A 23,072-nucleotide genomic window follows, 5' to 3' on the forward strand; every position below is an offset into this window, starting at 1 on the left:
TTTTAACAATTTGGACTGATGACATAAATTTGTAAGCCAATGAAAATGCTTGTTACAAGCAGGATTAAATTATAGAAAGATATCTTTAAAAATATTTATACATACATTGTATATGATATTGTACCTGGAAACTGATAATGTTATTTAGCATTTGTAGTGAATAATACCATATAACCTTTAAATTTGTATAATGAGATACATTGAGTATATGACATGAAAATTGAATAGGGAATGATTTTAATTATTTTTAAATGGTATTCATCATTACAGATTTGGATGGAGAGAAAATCACAAATCGTACACAATCTCACAGGTCAGTGTGTTGATGCTCGTAAACCAGACATCGGTCTAGTCCTGGCAGAATGTGATCCAAATAATGCTCAACAAAAGTGGATATTTCCGGTCAAAAATCATTTACACAGCAGAGACTTGTGATACGGACAGACCTGTGGATCTCTGATTATTGACGACTTTTGTTAATTTTTGCATGTTTAGCAAATACCACACATTGAACAATACAGTATTAGTTTGTTAAAACACTACAAAGGCTGTTACTTCTAAAGAGTTCCATTTTTTAGATATTTTTCAGCTGGAATGAAATCATGAAAAATAGATACTTTGAATGTAAGAATATTAACGATATTATAGGGATTTTTCGTGTTCCTTATAAAATGGCATAATTTTTGCTTCAAATGGAAGCAACCTTGTATTTGGGTGAAGGTTAGAAACTGAATGGCTGGCAGATATCACTACAAAGTGATTTATATTATTATAGAACAAATCATACGTTTAATTTTCATTAAGTATGACAGTGTGTGTTCTATTGTCTTATATGTCGTTGAATTATAGATTTATACATTGTCTGTAGATTATTACCTTGTCAGAAGTTGTGATCCTATCCACTCGGTTTGTACAAAATTATACACCTTTACAAATCTTTAAATCCAAAGGATTCTATTTTTCGCTATACATATCTTTGCACCCTTGTTCTTATAACATTGAATGTTTACATTTCGTGCTGCAGTCTTACATTATCCCAATGTTAATCTTGGCTTCATCTATGGGCACATGAAGTGATTGATAAGTCATTTTGATCATTGTCAGGGATAGGCTGCTCAATGAGCTACAAATGAATCAAACGCAGAGAGGATTCTGATTGAAAAAAATTATGTTGCTATGACAATATTTTGACACTACTTTGATCATGGTCATGGCAAGGCTTTGTAGCTACTGTGTGTCAGATTGCTTGCAAATCATGGAAAGGAATTTGATTTAAAGAAAATATTTTTTCATATGAACATTCAAGGAAATGGGTGAAAATAAAGCACATATCTATTAAAGAAAAATAGATTTAAACATAAATAAATATTAATCTAACAATTAAATGTTTGTTTGATTGTATTTATTGTAAATATACATGCAATCTAGGTAAATGGTGACTTAATAGTTAATTTTTTTTGGTTAGTCATTCGATTGTTTTAAGGCAAATAAAACTGACCAATCGCTAGTCAGTCTAACCAAAGCCTAAATGGTGCCCCAAAGTTCCTTTTATTTCCATTGAAGTCATCAAAAGTGTACATGGTTCAAGTACCAGGGACTTGGCAAAAATGTCCAACGCTCAGTACATATATATGTACATTGTATACTATAATACATATATATAATTTTTATAGAGTGTGGGTTGGGAATCCATGCCAAGTTCCTGTGTCATGCACAAGGTGGCATGTGTTCTCCCTATGCATTGTAAGGGTGTTAAGGTGATATGTACAGAACCCTTGGATTTTATAGGTGACATGGACATGGAACAACTGCTATATACAATATGTGAGGCCGGTTTTGTATTATATCATTCAGTATTTTCATCTTTCTTAGATTTAAGTAGTTTATAGATTTTCAAACTTGCATAATAATGTATTAAATATGCATCGTCACAATATACCACATGCACAATAAATGATATTATATATCATTTTATATATACAGTATATATATATACATTGTATTTTCATCTTAAAGCTTATATAGAAATAGTTTTTAGTTTTTTAGAAAATTTACATATGTCATGTATATGCAATGTTACAATGTACTATGCACAATTAATTAAAATGATAAAGTTCATGGTATATCATTTTCATGGTACATGTACACATGTTTATCGTTTTCATGGGTTATCATTTTCATGGTACATCATTTATATGGTACATCATTTTCATGGTATATTATTTTCATGGTATATCATTTTCTGATGTAAGCTATGTATGTTTTTACATAAAAATATTTTAAAGATATTTTTTAAGTGTGTAAAGAATTATTTCATATATCGTAGCCTTACATTATTATACAATGCTTGACAAATCTCATTTTTAAAACTGATCATATAAAATATGTTATGAGTATGTGTTTATACTAAATATGTTTTCATCATTATCATACACAGATATTCAGATAGTACTTTTGTTTTTAAAACATTTACATATTTCATAAACGGTGTGAGAAAATACTATGCACATTAAGTGATATTATATTTCAAAGTTTATCATCATATGAGAAATATTTATTTGTTAAATGTTTTTGGATTATCTTAAACATGATATCATTTTAATTACTCTGTAAATAAGCAGGAAAATTAAATTTTAGTGTTTAAGACTTTTGGTTGTATTTTACCAATAATTAAAACATTATTGTAATTTTTGCTCTATAAAAGTCATTAATCAATTTTCATAAAATTGTCGGTGTAAAGATGAAAATTGTTTTCAAAATAGCTTTAATTAATTTAAGAGTTTTATCGATTCCATGACCAGTAGTTTCTCTAAAATTGTAACTTTATTACCTGGAAGATGTCCTTGGCTATCTAAGGTGTGATATTTGATTGTGTACATATAGAAATAAAGTCGTCACAGGATTGCTTGATGAACTCGCCTATCTGAAGGGTAAGTGAGTTTATGCCATGCCACATTGCAGTCAGGGCTTTTTCTGAGGGCTTTTTGAGGCCTTTAATAGGCCCCATTCCCAATTGGAATCATTTTGTTTTGAAGCCGAATTCCCAAAATTTGCAGTTTACTCTTGAAAAATCCTTCACAATTCACCATTTTTCTTCCCAAATTGAGGCAAAAAGGCCCCATCCCAAACCAGTGAGAAAAAGCCCTGAGTGTTTGTCCAATTCCATCTTTTCCTTTTAGATAACTTCTTTCGAATACCAAAATGGCATATGATCATACTATTGGACCATAAGATTCTAGTATGTTTGGGTTAAGGGCTTCCAAGTTTGTTCAAATGAATGACCATGGCCTATTTTCAAGGTCAGTTGTACAAATCTTTAAACAACATTTTGATAATTTGCCAAAAGCATCTGGAGATGAAGTGCCTTCAAATGAATGACCCTGGTGAACTGAAAAGGTCATTAGGGTCAAATGTGGGTATATGTATATGTATGTATAAATATCGGGGTTGTGATATTTTATGTGTCAATTACTAAAAAAGGTATTGATTCGGGGTTGGATCTTTATAAGGGATACAGGACCATTGGGTCTCATTTAACAGTTAACAAACATATATCACTTATTATCATTGTTCATCATATATTAAAGAAACTCATTTTCACAATGAATAAATTTCAATCCCAAGGATTTGCTACTTTAATATACATGTACTTAATATTTTTATTTTTATTTCTAGACAATGAGTTTATTTGTCCATGTAAAGTGCCATTGTTTCAAAACTCCTGTTATATATATATATATATTTTTTTTTTTCTATAGCAGCATTTTAATGGAAATGTTAAAGATGACATGTGTCTTTAAAATCCATAGGTGTTCACCAAGCTCATTTGAAGAAAAAAGATATTGGTAACAGTATTTCATATCTGCCATTTTACTTCTGTACAAGACATTGAAAACATAATTTCATTAAAATCAAAACACTGCCGCCACGACAGATGTTTAAACATAGAAAATAAAACAGTCAATGGACCAGGGCTTGTGAGGAACGCTGGTATATTCAGAATTCTCTTTAATTATGATTTCAATAAACATTGGTGAACACCTATATTTACAAATGTGGGTTGCTTGTAGATATCGTTAATACACATTGTTAAGGTATGTATTGTTTGACCATCATTGATGGTGGGTATATTGTAGAATATATTGTGAAAATGCAAAGTGAAACTGTCAAGCAACGAAATAAAAAAGATATATTACACATGATCTTTGTTTTCTAATTATAAGCGAACTTGTGCAACAATATAACTTAAAAACATAGTCAACTTGACCTAGATTTATGTGGCGGGTGCCGTTGATTTGACCTAGATTTGTATGGCCGGTGTCGTCGATTTGACCTAGATTTGTATGGCGGGTGTCGTCTATTTGACCTAGATTTGTGCGGCGGGTGTCATTGATTTGACCTAGATTTATGTGGCGGGTGTTGTCGATTTGACATAGAATTGTATGGTGGGTGTCGTTGATTTGACCTAGATCTGTATGGCGGGTGTCGTCTATTTGACCTAGATTTGTGCGGCGGGTGTCATTGATTTGACCTAGATTTATGTGGCGGGTGTTGTCGATTTGACCTAGAATTGTATGGTGGGTGTCGTTGATTTGACCTAGATTTGTATGGCGGGTGTCGTAAAATTGACCTAGATTTGTGCGGCGGGTGTCATCGATTTGACGAAGATTTATGTGGCGGGTGTCGTTGATTTGACCTAGATTTATGTGGCGGTTGTTGTCGATTTGACCTAGATTTGTGTGGCGGGTGTTCTAAATTTGACCTAGAATTGTATGGTGGGTGTCGTTGATTTGACCTAGATTTATCTGGCGGGTGTCGTAAAATTGACCTAGATTTATGTTGCGGGTATCATCGGTTGGACCTAAATTTGTATGGCGGATGTCGTCGATTTGACCTTGATTTATGTGGCGGGTGTCGTCTATTTGACCTAGATTTGTATTGCGGGTGTCGTCATGACCTAGATTTGTATGGTTGATGTCGATAAAGCAGAAGACTCTTACCCTTGCGGAACATCTGGTCATATTCTCTTTAAATCTTTCTAACACACAACTTAAAACTACATTTTGTTCATACTTTACCCTTCGTTTGATCAATTTTTAGTTAGAATCAGTTTCGTTTGTCCCCGTACACTTCGCTGACATTGCCAGTACATTCTAGGGTGTGCCATATCATATCTATATGGGTGTCGGGGGAAAATCAGACTAATCGCTAAACTGATGAATTTCTTTCGAAGACTATTGCACAGAGGAGCGACAACGTCGTTCAACGACAGTCAATTATATGACGACCACAAGATTAGGTTGATGAACATTACACCAAAGGATGAAACCCTTTATATTGTTTTATCCACAAAAATGTGGTGCCCGAATCTTACATTTTGTAATGACATTCAAGGGATACAGGGAGCGAACGTGAAAGAGGCCGCTGGGGTATTGATGATGAGCTCATACCAAACTTTGGAGAAAGCTTTGTATTTTGAGAACTAAATCAATTAAAAACAAGAATTTGAATTGTTTTTGAACATTTTTATGAGATTAAATGTATCTTGGATGAAATTGTCGGAATGCTTGAAATTATTATTATTTCTTTAAACTTTTCTGATGAGATTTCCAAGTAGACTTCAACTGGCCAGAATGTTTTGAACGTACCTTTCGCTGAAATTAACCATGTCTTTCCATGGAAAACAGTGACTCCTAGCTTAAAATAGCTGAATAGGAAACACATAGAGGTATAAAGTGTATTGATATCTGCTCTACCGTTATTGAGAAGGAGTCAGAAAGCCTGCTATAATAATGGACGGATGTTTCACGCCATTACGCGACTATAGGTACGGATTGTACATGTATATATACAAACCCATTAACGAGTTAATTAGTATTTAGAAGAAATTCAGTCTGCCATCAAGTATTGTGTGGATGTGAAATGTGGGCAAACATGACCAAAAGGTGTTATATACAAATATATAAACAGTAAATCGGCCCCCATACACAAGGGCTTAGACTGGCCACCAGACCCTAGGTTTGTTTTGTGAAGAATTGTTCAGCTAAATTCTAATACTAGATTATCTCCCCCTAGTTTGAATCCTAGACTCGGACGTATCGTAGAAACCAAAATCATAAAGCTCAATTTTATAATTATAAACAAAATTGAGCTTTATGATTTTGGTTTCTACAATATGTCTGATTCTAAAATTCAAACTAGGGGGAGATAATCTAGAGACAGGGGTTAGCCTGACCAGGGCTACTTCTTGGTTTTATGAAAGTTATGGACGAATATTTGGGTTTTGAGAAAAGTGGATAGGATTGGCATATAAAACAAAGAACATTCTGAAGCTGTGATATATATATTCGGTGAATATATCAGTAAAAATCCATAAATCCACCAATCTCCGCTATCCGTGGACGAAACAAAATTATACCGACAAATAGGAAGCACTCAGGGTGTACGAATTCTTCAAAATGAACTAAAACATCTTAGAAACAATGTCAGCGAATTGTAAGTGATACTGGTGCTCCTCAAAACAACTTTCTCTCATATCAGACAAGAAAAGAAATTACGATGTTATTGGGAAATATTTTAGACGAAAAGAAGACAGGTCTGGTATAATAATCGATAATTCGGACTCATATTCAATTAAGCATTGATGTAAGCTTTTTTTAGTTTCATTGGAGTATGAAAAAAAAATTGTGTGCAAACTGTATAAATCCGCATAGCGGATTCTTACATAAGTTTGCAAACAAAATTATATTCATACCCATATGAAGATAAAAAAATAATTGACATCAATGCTGATAATCAGTTTTTGTTTTTCAAAATTAAAACATGTTTTATGTACAATTTAACTGATCTGATAAGGGATTCCTTTTCACAAATCAATACGCAACGTCAATTGCCGTATTGTGACGTCACATTTTTCACGCCATTTTCGTATTTTTTTCATAGAGGTATAATTAATTTTTCTTTGTTTTCATGGTAAATACTCAAATGTGATTGGTCGAAAAATTCTTTTCATTCTTCTATGAAAGAAATTCCGAGAATGGCGCGGAAAATGTGACGTCACAATACGACAATTGACGTTGCGTATTGATTTTACGCGGATTCATACAGTTTGCAAACAAAATTTGTTTCATACCCCGATGAAACTAAAGGCAAATGACATCAATGCTTAAATAAAGAGTATTAAAATTTTCTAACGTTTTCCGGAATGTTGAATGTCGTTAACATTTCAGTAATCATGTGCCAATCTTAAACATTTCAGCTGGGTATTTTTCACGTCGTGGGTTATCGGAGATTTACTGACAGTTGTCAATCATGTGACATGAGAATAAGTAGGCATGGCGAAATTCATCTCATCATCAAGTTAAGAATAAAACAGCATTTGATGAAAACCAAACGAAACCCAACTTGGAACTTTAAGTTGATAAACTGGCAAAATACGAACGAAATACGAAAGGTACAAGAAGAACAAGGCCAGGCGTTCCGGAAGAGTGAGCTTCCGCTTCATCTAAGTGTTGAGAATGAGGTATAGGGAACTCAATTTAAGTTACATCGTGATACAAAATCACAAACACGTTTTTGCAGTTCCAAGTCTTTCATCTGAATCCTAAAATGTATCTTACAAACGAAAAGAATTACAATCAAGGGGAATAACTCATACATTTTGAGATAGATTATCTCCTTTTGACCATACAATATTATGTAATCTCAGTATACCCATACAACCATATGTGTACACAACACAAGACAAATCGCCATGCAGTTAAAATCTAGGTCAAATCCAGTTAAAATTGGATCTTAAAATGATAACTAGGATGGTGACAACAGAACCATCAGGTATATCAACAATCATCGAATAAGGAAATATATTTTCCAATAAAGAGGGTAACTTCTCTTGGAGGTAAAACGGCTGACAAAATTTAGACAAATAAAGACAAAACGTACGATTCTCTTTCATCTTGATACAAAATATTTACAAACAATTAATGTCCATTGGGTATTGATTTACGGAACACCTAAAGAATACAGATTATTTATATATATATATTACAAAGGTTACACATCGATTGCACGTTGTATATGGTATTTCTTTGACACGAAATCTAAACAAAAATCAATTATCATAAAAAACATCTTGTTCAACCAGACTCTTGTGGACATGGCGTGCTACGCAACTACGATAATGCGTAGTAATCAATCATCTGGTTGAACGAGACTATTATAAAAACGATTGCGAACTACTTTTTGTATGTCATCGCCTACGAGACCCGGTGAAGTAGCCTTCAAGTGTTTGCCAATGAAAACGCATTGAACCACGTGATTAAAAATAGTCCCGGTTAATGCTCACCTTGTCAACCAGTCAAAAACGCATTTAGAGTTTATTCCACATGTGATATAAACTGTTTGTTATTGAACAGATGTAATGATTATTTCATGCTTGTGAGTTGAATAATATCCACATATTGTGGTAGAAATACCTGTTCCTGTCCCTTATTGCGGTGTCTTCTTCGGCCGCCGTTCAGTGTTGATGTGATTGACCTCAGGCTATCAAAATGTATTTTCTCTTATGCTTCTTATCTTCAAACGTGAAATAAAAGCTAGTCTCTCTTTTAAGGGATACTTTTCACACTGGATAAGGTCAGGTGTGTGTTATTAAACTGTATTAGTATATATTTACTATACCTATTTAAGACGGCTCCGTCTCTTGACCATTGATAGTAAGATGTATCTTCTTGACACAAGAAGTGGAATATCCAGGTGTTCAACCAAGCCTTTTACTTTAAACATATTTTACTTCCAATTGAAGTTTTTTCAGCGTATGGACGCCCTTTACCATGATGCAAATACATTACATGAAACCATTGAGATATACGTCAACATAAAGTAGATATTCGGAATATTTAATATAGACACAGGTCTGCCAGAAAGAGTAAAAGAATACATATCAAAATCTGTTGTTGAATGTGATGTAGTTTTTCATGATCGTCCGCACACAAGAGAGAAAGGTCTGAATAACCAAACAAGAAACGTTCTTAATCCAAAACCAAACCTGAGACATTTAAACTTTGAAACTTATTTGATCTTTCCAATTCACACAATTTGCATTAAAAAAGTGAAAGGCAATTTCGCAATGATGTCCACAGGTGCAAAACGGACCATTTAAGATTAACTCGATACAGATGGTTGTATATTTGAGTTTATAGAGTTTTTGAACCAATTAAGGAACGACAACGATCGTACAGATAGATCTAACAAGTTCCAACTACGAATAGTGGAAGGTATAAACGAGAGATTTGTTAGAGAAATCCCAATTAGAGGAACTCGATAATCACTGTTATTTCTAAGAGCGAATCCGTTATTTTCTACAACAGTAGGTGGAAGAAAATCAATTAAGTCGTCCGGGAGATAACTCATTATTTATTTTATATAAACGTTTGTTACGTTTACGACGATTGGAAAGAGTATATAAACCAGTTTAAGAAAGAAGATCTTCTATACGCGCATACGAAGGAAGGCCTGTTATGATACTGGCAGCTTCTCTAACAATGCAGTATCAAATTTAGTACAACCATCTGATGCTTCAAAAGCATATTCTAAAAGCGGCAAGATAACTAATCTATAAATTTTCGAAAGACTGTTTCGATTTAGCAAAAATTCAATCTTCTGAATACATTTATTTCTTCATAACAGAACTGTGTATGGCATTTATATAATTCCCTACACTTGGCGCTCACATTAAAATAAACTCTTAGATGCCCATGGCTATCAGAATTTTGAATCTTTTCAAATAGATATCAACGCTAAATCTTCATCTATGTCAATATAATTTGAAATAGATAATACCTCTGTTTTGTGTGGGTTAAATGTTACCAATCACGTTTTAGACTACAGATCTAAAGATTCAAGATCCCTATTTAAGACAGTTTGATTTTCAAGACATGATGAGGAAGACATTAATAAAGACGTATCATCAGCAAAAAGGCGAGCAGCTGAGTTAAGACATCAGCAATGTCATTAATGTAAATTAAAAACAAAAGTGGACCAAGAATGGAACCTTGAGGAACCCCTGCTAAATCAAACCTAAATGGGAATAAGTATTATTTAAAAACACTTTTTGGCGCCTGTCAAATAAATAGCTTTCTAGCTAGGCATATAATTTCCACAAATTCCATACGATGTAAGCTTCACCATTAAACTTTCATACCACACACGATGACATTTGAAATATCAAAGAAAACCATACACGTTTCTTTTCTTCAAGGGAAATACAAATCTTGCGATACATTTCTATCAGCTGATATACGGTTGAATGGGCATGCATAAAATAAGATTGGTATTTGTGAGTTATTTACGAAAAAGTTATACAAATGTTTGTAAATTACACGTCCAAAAAAATTTAACCAACAGTAGATAAAAGAGAAATCGTCTGTAATTTGAAGGTGAATGGTTGTCTCCTTTTTATGAACAAAGGCATGACTTTTTCCAATTGGCAGGGAAAAAATACCTGTTGACAATGGCCTACTAAAATAATAAGTGGAAAACAAATATGTAGTCTGTGATGTATTTCTTAACATATGGTGACTGATGCCATCCTCACCCGAGGCCTTACCAAGCTTCAGTATCTGTAATACATCTCGAATTTCATTATCATTCACTTGTATATAATGAAACGATTTGTTAGTCTTTCGTTCCATAATAGGCATTTCAGTGTTAGAATCATCTACTTATGTTATATTACAAAATAGTCATTTAGTAGGTTAGCTTTATCTTCATCATTAGTGACAACAGTATCATGAGAGGATCTACAAGAGTAGGAACAGATTGTGAAGTACCAGTTGATTTAAGTAATCGTTTATTAAGTCTCCAGTACGATTTTGGATCAGAAATGGGAAAAGCTTCAATTATACCATTGATATTTTCGTAAAATAGTAAACGTGCATGTTTTTCATGTTGTTAACCTTATTTCGTTGTTGCTTGGATTTATATATGTTCGAAATAAGCTTTGTTGACCTCGCTATTTTACTTAATTTATCACGAATTCTTAAATTTTTCCTTAATTCTGATGTCATCCAAGGTTTATCATTTGACCTCAAAGAGACCCATTTAGATGGAATACACGAATTTGCAAAGTTTAGTAATTTCAACCGAGTCACAACCAAGGTTCAAGTTATTATTAGAAATAAGATTAAATTTTTGAATGTCAGCCTTCTTATGCAGCCAAATTTGACGCTTATATGTAGATTAAAAACCACATGGAACGTTAATGGAAGCAGTACTATCATGGTCGCTGACAAATCTATCAACAAATACCACAGATTAATCGGCAAACTGGACAGTGATTGGGTTAAGAAGAGGATCGGGTCGAGTAGACTCGATCGTGTCGGTCGAATACGAATTGATTCATTTATGACATTAGTTAAACTAAAAGAGTTTATGATAAGAAAAAGAAGCTTTCATTTGGTACTATCCCAAGGGAAAACTTTTGTTGTGAAAACAATGCTTTATCTTATGACTTTATAAGAAATTTTCAAATATCTTCCGAAGATATTAAATCGCACTTGTATCCATGCTGTCAAATATATTAATTAAATGGTAAAAAGTAAAAACAATGTGATTTTACAGAAATTATAAACTGACCGTGTGTTCCCCTTTCCTTAAATTTTCAGCGTACCAATTTTGACAGTCTAATTTTTTCGTCGAATATTATTTGATCTTTACTCATTCGTTAAGGCCCATATTTTGATTTTCCTCACTTTGTTTTTGGATGTCCATACTTACGGCCCCTGATAGATCCTGGACGGTCAGACAGCTCTGTGAGGCTTTGATTCCTTTGTTCAGTATTTATTTATATTTTGCCATACGGTGTTCACTTTTGGAATTTTTGTACAATTCTTCAATGTAAATGTACGCTATGTATTGATAATTCGTCTTTTTGGAGTTCTTCGTTGATCTTCTGGGTCGAGAGTGTAAAAGGTGTAAAGGGAAGTCAATGAAAGCATACAATAATGTCAAAGAAAGTGAGTACTTATTGAAGAAAGTGTTACCGACCTTACAGCGTCGACTCGGACCAGTGAACCGTGACGAGTCCTGATAACCCGGACTTAATGGATAACTAATTAGGGGAAAAAATCAATGTAAGGAAATGATTGGTCGTGAAAGGTTTGATCAAATATATCAGAAGCAGGATGGTGTTTCAACTTTATAGAGATAAAACTTTATGTTTCTCAAATTAAACCGTACCATGCTGTTGGGTTTGATGTACATATGTCTCACAGAGGTCATTATGGTACTGGGTTGAAATTGGCGAAAGCTTGGTTCATTTGAAGCGACATTGGGCGATTAGATTTGACCGTGTTTGTCCAATAATATCTACACAAATAAAAACAATTTTTGGGTTGTGCTTGAGTGCTATCACAAACAAACACTCACACAGATTTATTCTATGAAAAAGTCAAGTGTTGACAAATATTTATTGGATGTATATACTATTGTTTTATGAATATTAAGCTGACAGTTCTTTATTGACTATATTCCGACCAGTCTCCTAACGCCCTGCAAAATCTCGTATTACATTAGCGCGGTAACGAGAGTGTTTACGTTACAATTTTTACATGTTCAGTGTGAGGTCACCAGTTGGTCATCCCACCGCGGGGTCACTGTCGAGGTCAAAATCCATTTAAATATAGAATTTTTTCTTTGTGTGAGACTAATACAGAAATATTCCCACACAGACTAGCGTTTAGCTTCTGAAGCCGAGATACGATCACGACCGTCCATATATAATTATCCTGGCTATTCATTTGAATAACAGACATTTTATAGAAATCCAATTCTGTTGCATTACAGTGGCCAGCTGAAGCAACAATAGACTTTTTTTTCTTTTCACTCCACAGGGAAATTATAAATCAAGCTTAAATTCTTTCTATCGGGCAGTACTATTATCGCTTCCGCTATTCATTCGTCACTTTATGAAATGTCCAGGTATTAAACGTTTAAATTGTTTCTGTCAAATCCACAGAGTGCTAATTATCAATAGGGAATATATAGAAAGTTATTTTAGGCAGCATCATTACCTAAGCAACTTTAAATGTTTTCCCCTGAAAATTGACCGAACAAAAGCGGCAGTGCATTAGGATTACGAGACAATATACAAAATACGAGACAATACAAATCCGTAACAACGAAATACAGTCCGTTTCTTTTATATACATTTTTGTTTATTTATTTATTTATATATTCTAAATTTTATCAAAATTTTATTCAGCATACGTGTACAGTGTATCAACAAATAAATTCATAAAAATGATATTCATGTCTAAATTCACAAAGGTAAATTTCATCTCTGTGACGTTTATACAACTCCTCAAGAAAAACAAAAAAACAGTGTTACATTGCATAAGATGCATGGAACGTGATATCTTGTAGCTGTGTTAAAATGTATGGTCTCGTTTCATATTTACTGCGAACACTTCATTCTTTTCTCTGAAACGCATGGTAAAACTACAAAAAAAAAACAAAACAAAAAAAAAAAAAAAACATTGAACCCTCAAACAGATTTTAAAAGTATTGGAATTGAAGTTTTCCAAGGGTAAATATCACAAAGACAACAACACATAAGATATATTTTATATTTAATAAAATACATTCGCCTCTGAACATAAAAGAAAAAACATTATAAAATACAACAGTCATGATAACAGTTAACTACTGTATAAAGAAAGCCACATGTATTTAACAGAGTTGTTCTGCGTATTAATTAAAATGTTTATAGAAATTCCGCAATAGTAATCGAATCAAAAATACACATTTTTGTGTTGAAATCAAAGAATTCATGAACGTAGATCCGTTAACAATCATTGCAAATGATAACTCAAAACTATTAATTTGAGAACAAAAATCAAGATTGTATCTTGCCATATGTTTCAGAGATGCTTTTAAAATATAAAATAAATAAATATCTGATAGCTATAACATCTGGCACAATCTCAAAGCACTTACTATAAACTTATATACGTAATTATGGCTTATTTCCCTGCACCAGCTTTGCCTCTATCTCCACTCAACTGACCAATCAGCGTGCTTAGCCTCCCGCGCTGTGTAGTACGGCAGTTGAATGTCTATAAGCTTGCTAACTCATATACATGTAATACTATGGACTAAGCATGGACGTTCATGCACTATTCTAAACCTGCTTCAGAAATACAGACAATTGTACATTTCAATATATATATAGTGCACCCACTATATACGTGGCCAAACACAGCAAATTCTGCGTAAACAAATGCTGTTTTACAGCTGTTTATTTCTTTCTTTACTGAAATCAATTACGAATAGACGGATCAGTACATGTACAAACATCGTAAATTACATGAATAATCAACACAATGTCCATACCAGCCATCATTTATGTCAATAACACATAAATATCAGTTTATAACGAAAAATGATGAGGATATCATTAACTCCAAGGTAATAGCTTCATAAACACACTCTTAATAACTTAATAAAACTCTCGAGTGTAAATTCTTAAATGATAATATGTTTATGGAAATATCTTAATGACGATGATTTAATCATTTAATGATCTTATTTATTCAAACCAATGCACCAACTAGTAAAAGGCTGAAACACAAATATAATGAACGTACTTATGATCAATGTTACGTAAAATAATAATTAATAGGTTTTTTTTTTCATATTCACAACATCCAGCCAGTAAAATTTCAACTGTGCATGAACAAAAGAAAAATGATTTTCTTAAAACCACTCATATGAAATGTGACAAATGATCTATCAACAAAATAGCAAAAACAGGTCAACATAGGAAAAATAACAACAAATACAACAAAATATTTCAAGCATATAAGTGATATTTTATACACGTTTCATTATATAACCCAGCTTTTATGAAAATGTTTCCATCGCTCGACATCATTCCCATTAGAGACAGCATTGAACACAATGAAATTATGTTTATTCTTATGTGAAAGTACCATTCATGAATGCAAAGGCCGATATCAATATTTTCGTATTGATAAAACCTTTCTTATCTTTGTCCCCATCTTACGATCTGTCTTAATAACAGAGAATTTATATAATTATTTTGCTATGTTTAAGTAAAAAGATAAAGTAGAAATAAAACTTTCGTTCTATATTAAAAAGCTTGTTATTTTGACCTATTTTCTTCTTAACAGATACATTTGGAAACTTCAGAACAGTAAATAAAAATCGATATTACGCTTACATAATTTTACTATCATGCTATATTTTTCGTCAATTCGGTTTAGCCAATAGCCCGCTAGTTAATTCCTTCGAGTTCTTGAACAGGAATATTAGATTTGCTACCATTTGTGAATCCAATGAATCGCATGTGAAGAAATAAACATATATCTCGCAAGGAAATACATATGAATAGCTAAAACATGTATCGCCCAGAAACAATATTAACCTTAGAACATGTATTGGTCGGAGTAAACTTAAACCATACAACATGTATTGGTCGGAGTAAACTTAAACCATACAACATGTATTGGTCAGAGTGAACTTAAACCATACCACATGTATTGGTCAGAGTAAACTTTAACCATACAATATGTATTGGTCAGAGTAAACTTTAACCATACCACATGTATTGGTCAGAGTGAACTTAAACCATACAACATGTATTGTCGGAGTAAACTTAAACCATACAACATGTATTGGTCGGAGTGAACTTAAACCATACAACATGTATTGGTCAGAGTAAACTTAAACCATACAACATGTATTGTTAGAGTGAACTTAAACCATACAACATGTATTGGTCAGAGTGAACTTAAACAATGCAATATGTATTGGTCGGAGTAAACTTAAATCATACAACATGTATTGGTCAGAGTGAACTTAAACAATGCAATATGTATTGGTCGGAGTGAACTTAAACCATACAACATGTATTGGTCAGAGTAAACTTAAACCATACAACATGTATTGGTCGGAGTAAACTTAACCCATACAACATGTATTGGTCGGAGTAAACTTAAACCATAAAACATGTATTGGTTAGAGTAAACTGAAACCATACAACATGTATTGGTCAGAGTTAACTTAAACCATACAATATGTATTGGTCAGAGTAAACTTAAACCATACAATATGTATTGGTCGGAGTAAGCTTAAACCATACAATATGTATTGGTTAGAGTGAACTTAAACCATACAACATGTATTGTTAGAGTGAACTTAAACCATACAACATGTATTGTCGGAGTAAACTTAAACCATACAACATGTATTGGTCGGAGTGAACTTAAACCATAAACTATGTATTGGTCAGAGTGAACTTAAACCATACAACATGTATTGGTCAGAGTGAACTTAAACCATACAACATGTATTGGTCGGAGTAAACTTAAATCATACAACATGTATTGTCGGAGTAAACTTAAACCATAAAACATGTAATGGTTAGAGTAAACTTAAACCATACAACATGTATTGGTCGGAGTAAACTTAAACCATACAACATGTATTGTTAGAGTGAACTTAAACCATACAACATGTATTGGTCGGAGTAAACTTAACCCATACAACATGTATTGGTCGGAGTAAACTTAACCCATACAACATGTAATGGTTAGAGTGAACTTAAACCATACAACATGTATTGGTCAGAGTAAACTTAAACCACACAACATGTATTGGTCGGAGTGAACTTAAACCATACAACATGTATTGGTCAGAGTAAACTTAAACCATACAACATGTATTGTAACAGTAAACTTAACCCATACAACATGTATTGTTAGAGTAAACTTAACCCATACAACATGTATTGGTCGGAGTAAACTTAAACCATACAACATGTATTGTTAGAGTAAACTTAACCCATACAACATGTATTGTTAGAGTAAACTTAAACCATACAACATGTATTGGTCAGAGTAAACTTAAACCATACAACATGTATTGGTCAGAGTAAACTTAAACCATAAAACATGTAATGGTTAGAGTGAACTTAAACCATACAACATGTATTGTTAGAGTGAACTTAAACCATACAACATGTATTGGTCAGAGTAAACTTAAACCATACAACATGTAATGGTTAGAGTAAACTTAAACCATACAACATGTATTGGTCAGAGTAAACTTAAACCATACAACATGTAATGGTTAGAGTAAACTTAAATCATACAATATGTATTGGTCAGAGTAAACTTAAACCATACAACATGTATTGTTAGAGTGAACTTAAACCATACAATATGTATTGGTTAGAGTAAACTTAAACCATACAACATGTATTGGTCGGAGTAAACTTAAACCATACAACATGTAATGGTTAGAGTAAACTTAAATCATACAATATGTATTGGTCAGAGTAAACTTAAACCATACAACATGTATTGTTAGAGTGAACTTAAACCATACAATATGTATTGGTTAGAGTAAACTTAAACCATACAACATGTATTGTTAGAGTAAACTTAAACCATACAACCTGTATTGTTAGAGTGAACTTAAACCATACAACATGAATTGGTCAGAGTAAACTTAAACCATACAACCTGTATTGTTAGAGTGAACTTAAACCATACAACATGTATTGGTCGGAGTAAACTTAAACCATACAACATGTATTGGTCGGAGTAAACTTAAACCATACAACATGTATTGGTCGGAGTAAACTTAAACCATACAACATGTATTGGTCAGAGTAAACTTAAACCATACAACATGTATTGTCAGAGTAAACTTAAACCATACAACATGTATTGGTCAGAGTAAAGTTTAACCATACAACATGTTTTGTCGGAGTAAACTTAAACCATACAATATGTATTGGTTAGAGTAAACTTAAACCATACAACATGTATTGGTCGGAGTAAACTTAAACCATACAACATGTATTGGTTAGAGTAAACTTAAACTATACAACATGTATTGGTCAGAGTAAACTTAAACTATACAACATGTATTGGTCAGAGTAAACTTAAACCATACAACATGTATTGGTTAGAGTAAACTTAAACCATACAACATGTATTGGTTAGAGTAAACTTAAACCATACAACATGTATTGGTCAGAGTAAACTTAAACCATACAACATGTATTGGTTAAAGTAAACTTAACCAATACAACATGTATTGGTCGGAGTAAACTTAAGCCATACAACATGTATTGGTCGGAGTAAACTTAAACCATACAACATGTATTTGTCAGAGTTAATTTTAATATGACCTCCGTATGTCCAAATAAATTCTAGCCATTGAATATTAACCAAAAGAAAATATTACCATAAGACGTGTTTTGAATTGGCACATTAACAGTGATACGTCATAATAAGCGCACTACATAAATGACAAACCTCGAATTCACGCTTTAAGCTATATATCCCACAGATGCAATAACGAAATGAATGATTTGTTCAACGTCCTGTTCAGTATTACAACACGTTAAGTAGTTACAGACACTTGGTCTACACAATAACGCATATATAACAGTTTTCTCCCACGACTAATCGGACAATCATGACGTCACCATAGTGTTGAACAACTCCGATTCAAGGCTGCGCCTATTCCAGTTTTATCATACTCTTGTTCATCACACTACACATGGATGATGGTTCATAGGTTCATGAATTCCATCACGTCATATCGGGAACACAATGTGTCCCGTCAATGAACCAGTTTCTACTTCATCATGTCCGAGGTATTCCGAACGCAGTCAAAATATTCAACCACCAGAATCGTTACGGTAGAGATACTTGATGCGCACATAAGAAAAATGCCCTATTTAAAGTTCACTTCATATCCATTGAATATGAAAGTGGAATTTAAAAGTTTGTTTTAAATGCACCAAATTGATGACGTGAAAATTAAAATAGATAAATTAAACTTTCCGTCATTCTCCTTCATTACCTGCACGCTTTTCAGAATAGTCCTGTGCATCCAACATTTCTTTGAGTAAGTCACAGAAATACACTGTTTCCTCGTTTTTAAGCTTCTGGAAGTAGGCTATGCCTCGTTCCCCAGCCTGTCGAAGGTGAGTGAGTAATAGAAGGATGGACGGAACATGTCTCAGATTGTCTGGGTGATATTTTTGAGCTGTGTCCACTAAGGCATCCAATATCGTTTGTCTCATTTCGTATATTTTACTACAACTGGCAAGTTTTCGGACCTCTGTTTAAAGAAAAAGAAAACAGAAGAATCTTTACTGCAAAGCAGAAAATGTGTGTGGGTTATTTTTAAACACAGTCTGCTGACAATTAACTTATAATGTAAAAATAAAAGGAGATTGATTACTCAAATATTCAAATCTTAATTTAAGAGCACTTACACAATTTTCACAGATTTGTACAATAATTAAACCACATATTAAAATACAAGAGATCCCAGAGGGATCTTGGCGCCCACCATTGAATGATCTTCATAGGTTCCATGTCAGATTGATCTTTTCTCTACTTTTCCCTTCATTTTAATAATCTGTGCAAATTGAGACATCCCTCCAGTACTTTTTAAACAAGGGAATCCTAGCTATATAAGAAATTTGAGATTTAACGATAATGGCTGTTTGTTTGCCAGGTTGTTTTCAGGACAGACTGGTCCAAAAATGCAATACAAGGGACCAGGGGGAACCTTCTTATGAAATTTGAGAAAGATCCATTCAGTACTTTGAGAAATAGAGATAACAAACTTCAATTGTCAAAATTCAAGATGGCGGTCTGTCGGCCATATTGTTTTCCAATTGATCTCAAAATGCAATAAGCATAACGAGGCACCAAGGGGAACCTCCATATGAAATTTGAGAAAGATCCATTCAGTACTTTCTCAGAAATAGCGATAACAAACTTCAATTGTCAAAATCCAAGATGGCTGCCTGTCGGCCATGTTATTTTCAGATTGGTCTCAAAATGCAATATGCAAAACTAGGCACCAAGGGAAACTTACATATGAAATTTGAGAAAGATCCCTTAAATACTTTCTCAGAAATAGTGATAACAAACTTCAATTGTCAAAATCCAAGATGGCTGCCTGTTGGCCATGTTGTTTTCAGATTGGTCTCAAAACGCAATATGCATAACTAGACACCAAGGGAAACTTACATATGAAATTTGAGAAAGATCCATTCAGTACTTTCTCAGAAATAGTGATAACAAACTTCAATTGTCAAAATCCAAGATGGCTGCCTGTCGGCCATGTTGTTTTCTGATTGGTCTCAAAACGCAATATGCATAATTAGGCACCAAGGGAAATCTACATATGAAATTTGAGAAAGATCCCTTAAATACTTTCTCAAAAATAGCGATAACAAACTTCAATTGTCAAAATCCAAGATGGCTGCCTGTCGGCCATGTTGTTTTCTGATTGGTCTCAAAACGCAATATGCATAACTAGGCACCAAGGGGAACCTTCATATGAAATTTGAGAAAGATTCCTTCAGTACTTTCTCAGAAATAGCGATAACAAACTTCAATTGTCAAAATCCAAGATGGCTGCCTGTCGGCCATGTTGTTTTCAGATTGATCTCAAAACGCAATATGCATAACTAGGCACCAAGGGGAACCTACATATGAAATTTGAGAAAGATCCCTTAAATACTTTCTCAGAAATAGCGATAACAAACTTCAATTGTCGAAATCCAAGATGGCTGCCTGTCGGCCATGTTATTTTCAGATTGGTCTCAAAATGCAATATGCAAAACTAGGCACCAAGGGAAACTTACATATGAAATTTGAGAAAGATCCCTTAAATACTTTCTCAGAAATAGTGATAACAAACTTCAATTGTCAAAATCCAAGATGGCTGCCTGTTGGCCATGTTGTTTTCAGATTGGTCTCAAAACGCAATATGCATAACTAGACACCAAGGGAAACTTACATATGAAATTTGAGAAAGATCCATTCAGTACTTTCTCAGGAATAGTGATAACAAACTTCAATTGTCAAAATCCAAGATGGCTGCCTGTCGGCCATGTTGTTTTCTGATTGGTCTCAAAACGCAATATGCATAATTAGGCACCAAGGGAAATCTACATATGAAATTTGAGAAAGATCCCTTAAATACTTTCTCAAAAATAGCGATAACAAACTTCAATTGTCAAAATCCAAGATGGCTACCTGTCGGCCATGTTGTTTTCTGATTGGTCTCAAAACGCAATATGCATAACTAGGCACCAAGGGGAACCTTCATATGAAATTTGAGAAAGATTCCTTCAGTACTTTCTCAGAAATAGCGATAACAAACTTCAATTGTCAAAATCCAAGATGGCTGCCTGTCGGCCATGTTGTTTTCAGATTGGTCTCAAAACGCAATATGCATAACTAGGCACCAAGGGCAACCTACATATGAAATTTGAGAAAGATCCCTTCAGTACTTTCTGAGAAATAGCGATAACAAGAATTGTTTACGGACGGAGGGACGGACGGACCACGGACCACGGACGCAGGGCGATTTGAATAGCCCACCATCTGATGATGGTGGGCTAAAAAGCAAAGAGAGCAGAAAATAATAATTTATATTAATTAATAAAAGTAACCTGTATCAGGATTTTAAACTGATGTCAGGATTCTAAACAGATGTCAGGATTTTAAACAGATGTCGGGATTTTAAACAGATGTTGGGATTTTAAACTGATGTCGGGATTTATTATCTGTACTCAACTGAACTTTTTATATTGATATTTTGAAAATGCATCACGGGCCATATTCATGAAGCTGTACTTCAATACACATTTTATGGTTAGACTCAAACACTTTTGGTGATAAACCTGATATATGAATTGATATTTTTCAATGATCTCAAGAAATTTAGGAAAGATATAAATGAGATGTTATTTTTGATGTTGAGGTTTTTCTTTTAAACTGCTATTTCAGGATTTAAGTGAGTTTAAAAGTTGAACACAGATTTGTTCCCACTGTTCTAGGTTTTTAAGTATTATATAATTTTATTTTTATTTTTGAAATATATGTCAGGAAATACTGGTAAGTATTATCTGAGATTAGTCTTAAAAAGTGACTACAATCGCCATGTAAGTTAGAAATCTTTATCAATACTGAATAATCCCCAATAGTATAAATATGGTAAAACAGTTTTATCAAAATTAAAAATAGCATACAAAAGTTTTGAAAACAATTGTGGTACATATATTAGCATTTATAATGTGACTATAAAATCATTACGTTACAAAGTCAAAGTTCACAAAGCCACACCAAAGGGAAACAGCGGCAGTCTTAATATGAAAATTAAATCAACAAAAATTTTGATTTACTTAATATTCATATTTCAATTAAAATGTTCAAAATATAACAATCATAGATCTTATTAGGTAACAATATGTGAAAACAAGAATTTGAAAAAATCAATTGTTACTTTTTTCGTAGTTTTTTAGTCCCAAAAGCTAACAGGATGGCTAGTAGGGAAACTACATGCATCACCTATTCACAAAGTGATTTATCTTATACAAACTCCACAAAAGCACCCAGCGAAAAATAAGTTCTGGCGAATAAATAACAATAACAACAAGAGATCCCAGAGGGATCTTGGCGCCCACCATTGAATGTTCTTCATAGGTTCCATGTCAGATTGATCTTTTCTCTACTTTTCTCTTCTTCTAAGTCTTACTAATCTGTGTAAATTCAGAAGAAACCTCTAGTACTTTTCAAACAAGGGAAACCTATATACAAAATTTAAGATTTAGGCACCAAGGGGAACCTATATATGGAATTTGAGAAAGATTCCTTCATTACTTTCTGAGAAATAGCGATAACAAACTTCAATTGTCAAAATCCAAGATGGCTGCCTGTCGGCCATGTTATTTTCCGATTGGTCTCAAAATGCAAGATGCATAACAAGGCACATGGGGGAACCTACATATGAAATTTCAGGAAGATCCCTTCATTAGTTTCTTAGAAAAAACGATAACCAGTTTCAATTTTCGAAATCCAAGATGGCTGCCTGTCGGCCATGTTGTTTTCTGATTAGTCTCAAAATACAATATGCATAACTAGGCACCAAGGGGAACCTACATATGAAATTTCAGGAAGATCCCTTCATTAGTTTCTTAGAAATAGCGATAACCAGTTTCAATTTTC

At 33.4% G+C, this 23,072-nt stretch overlaps 1 protein-coding gene across 3 annotated transcripts in view; it reads right to left on the reverse strand.

The window, feature by feature from the left end:
* Positions 1-18,200: 18,200 nt before the first annotated feature.
* Positions 18,201-23,072, reverse strand: part of LOC117322995 (estrogen receptor-like) — a 56,027-nt gene continuing 51,155 nt past the window's right edge. For all 3 annotated transcript variants that reach the window (XM_033877967.1, XM_033877965.1, XM_033877968.1), the window contains one exon: positions 18,201-19,161. In XM_033877967.1, coding sequence (XP_033733858.1) covers positions 18,884-19,161 — 278 coding nt within the window. In that variant the 3' untranslated portion in view covers positions 18,201-18,883. The remainder of the gene's footprint in view (positions 19,162-23,072) is intronic.

Source organism: Pecten maximus, chromosome 3, assembly GCF_902652985.1.
Source record: "Pecten maximus chromosome 3, xPecMax1.1, whole genome shotgun sequence".
Classification (NCBI taxonomy): domain Eukaryota; kingdom Metazoa; phylum Mollusca; class Bivalvia; order Pectinida; family Pectinidae; genus Pecten; species Pecten maximus.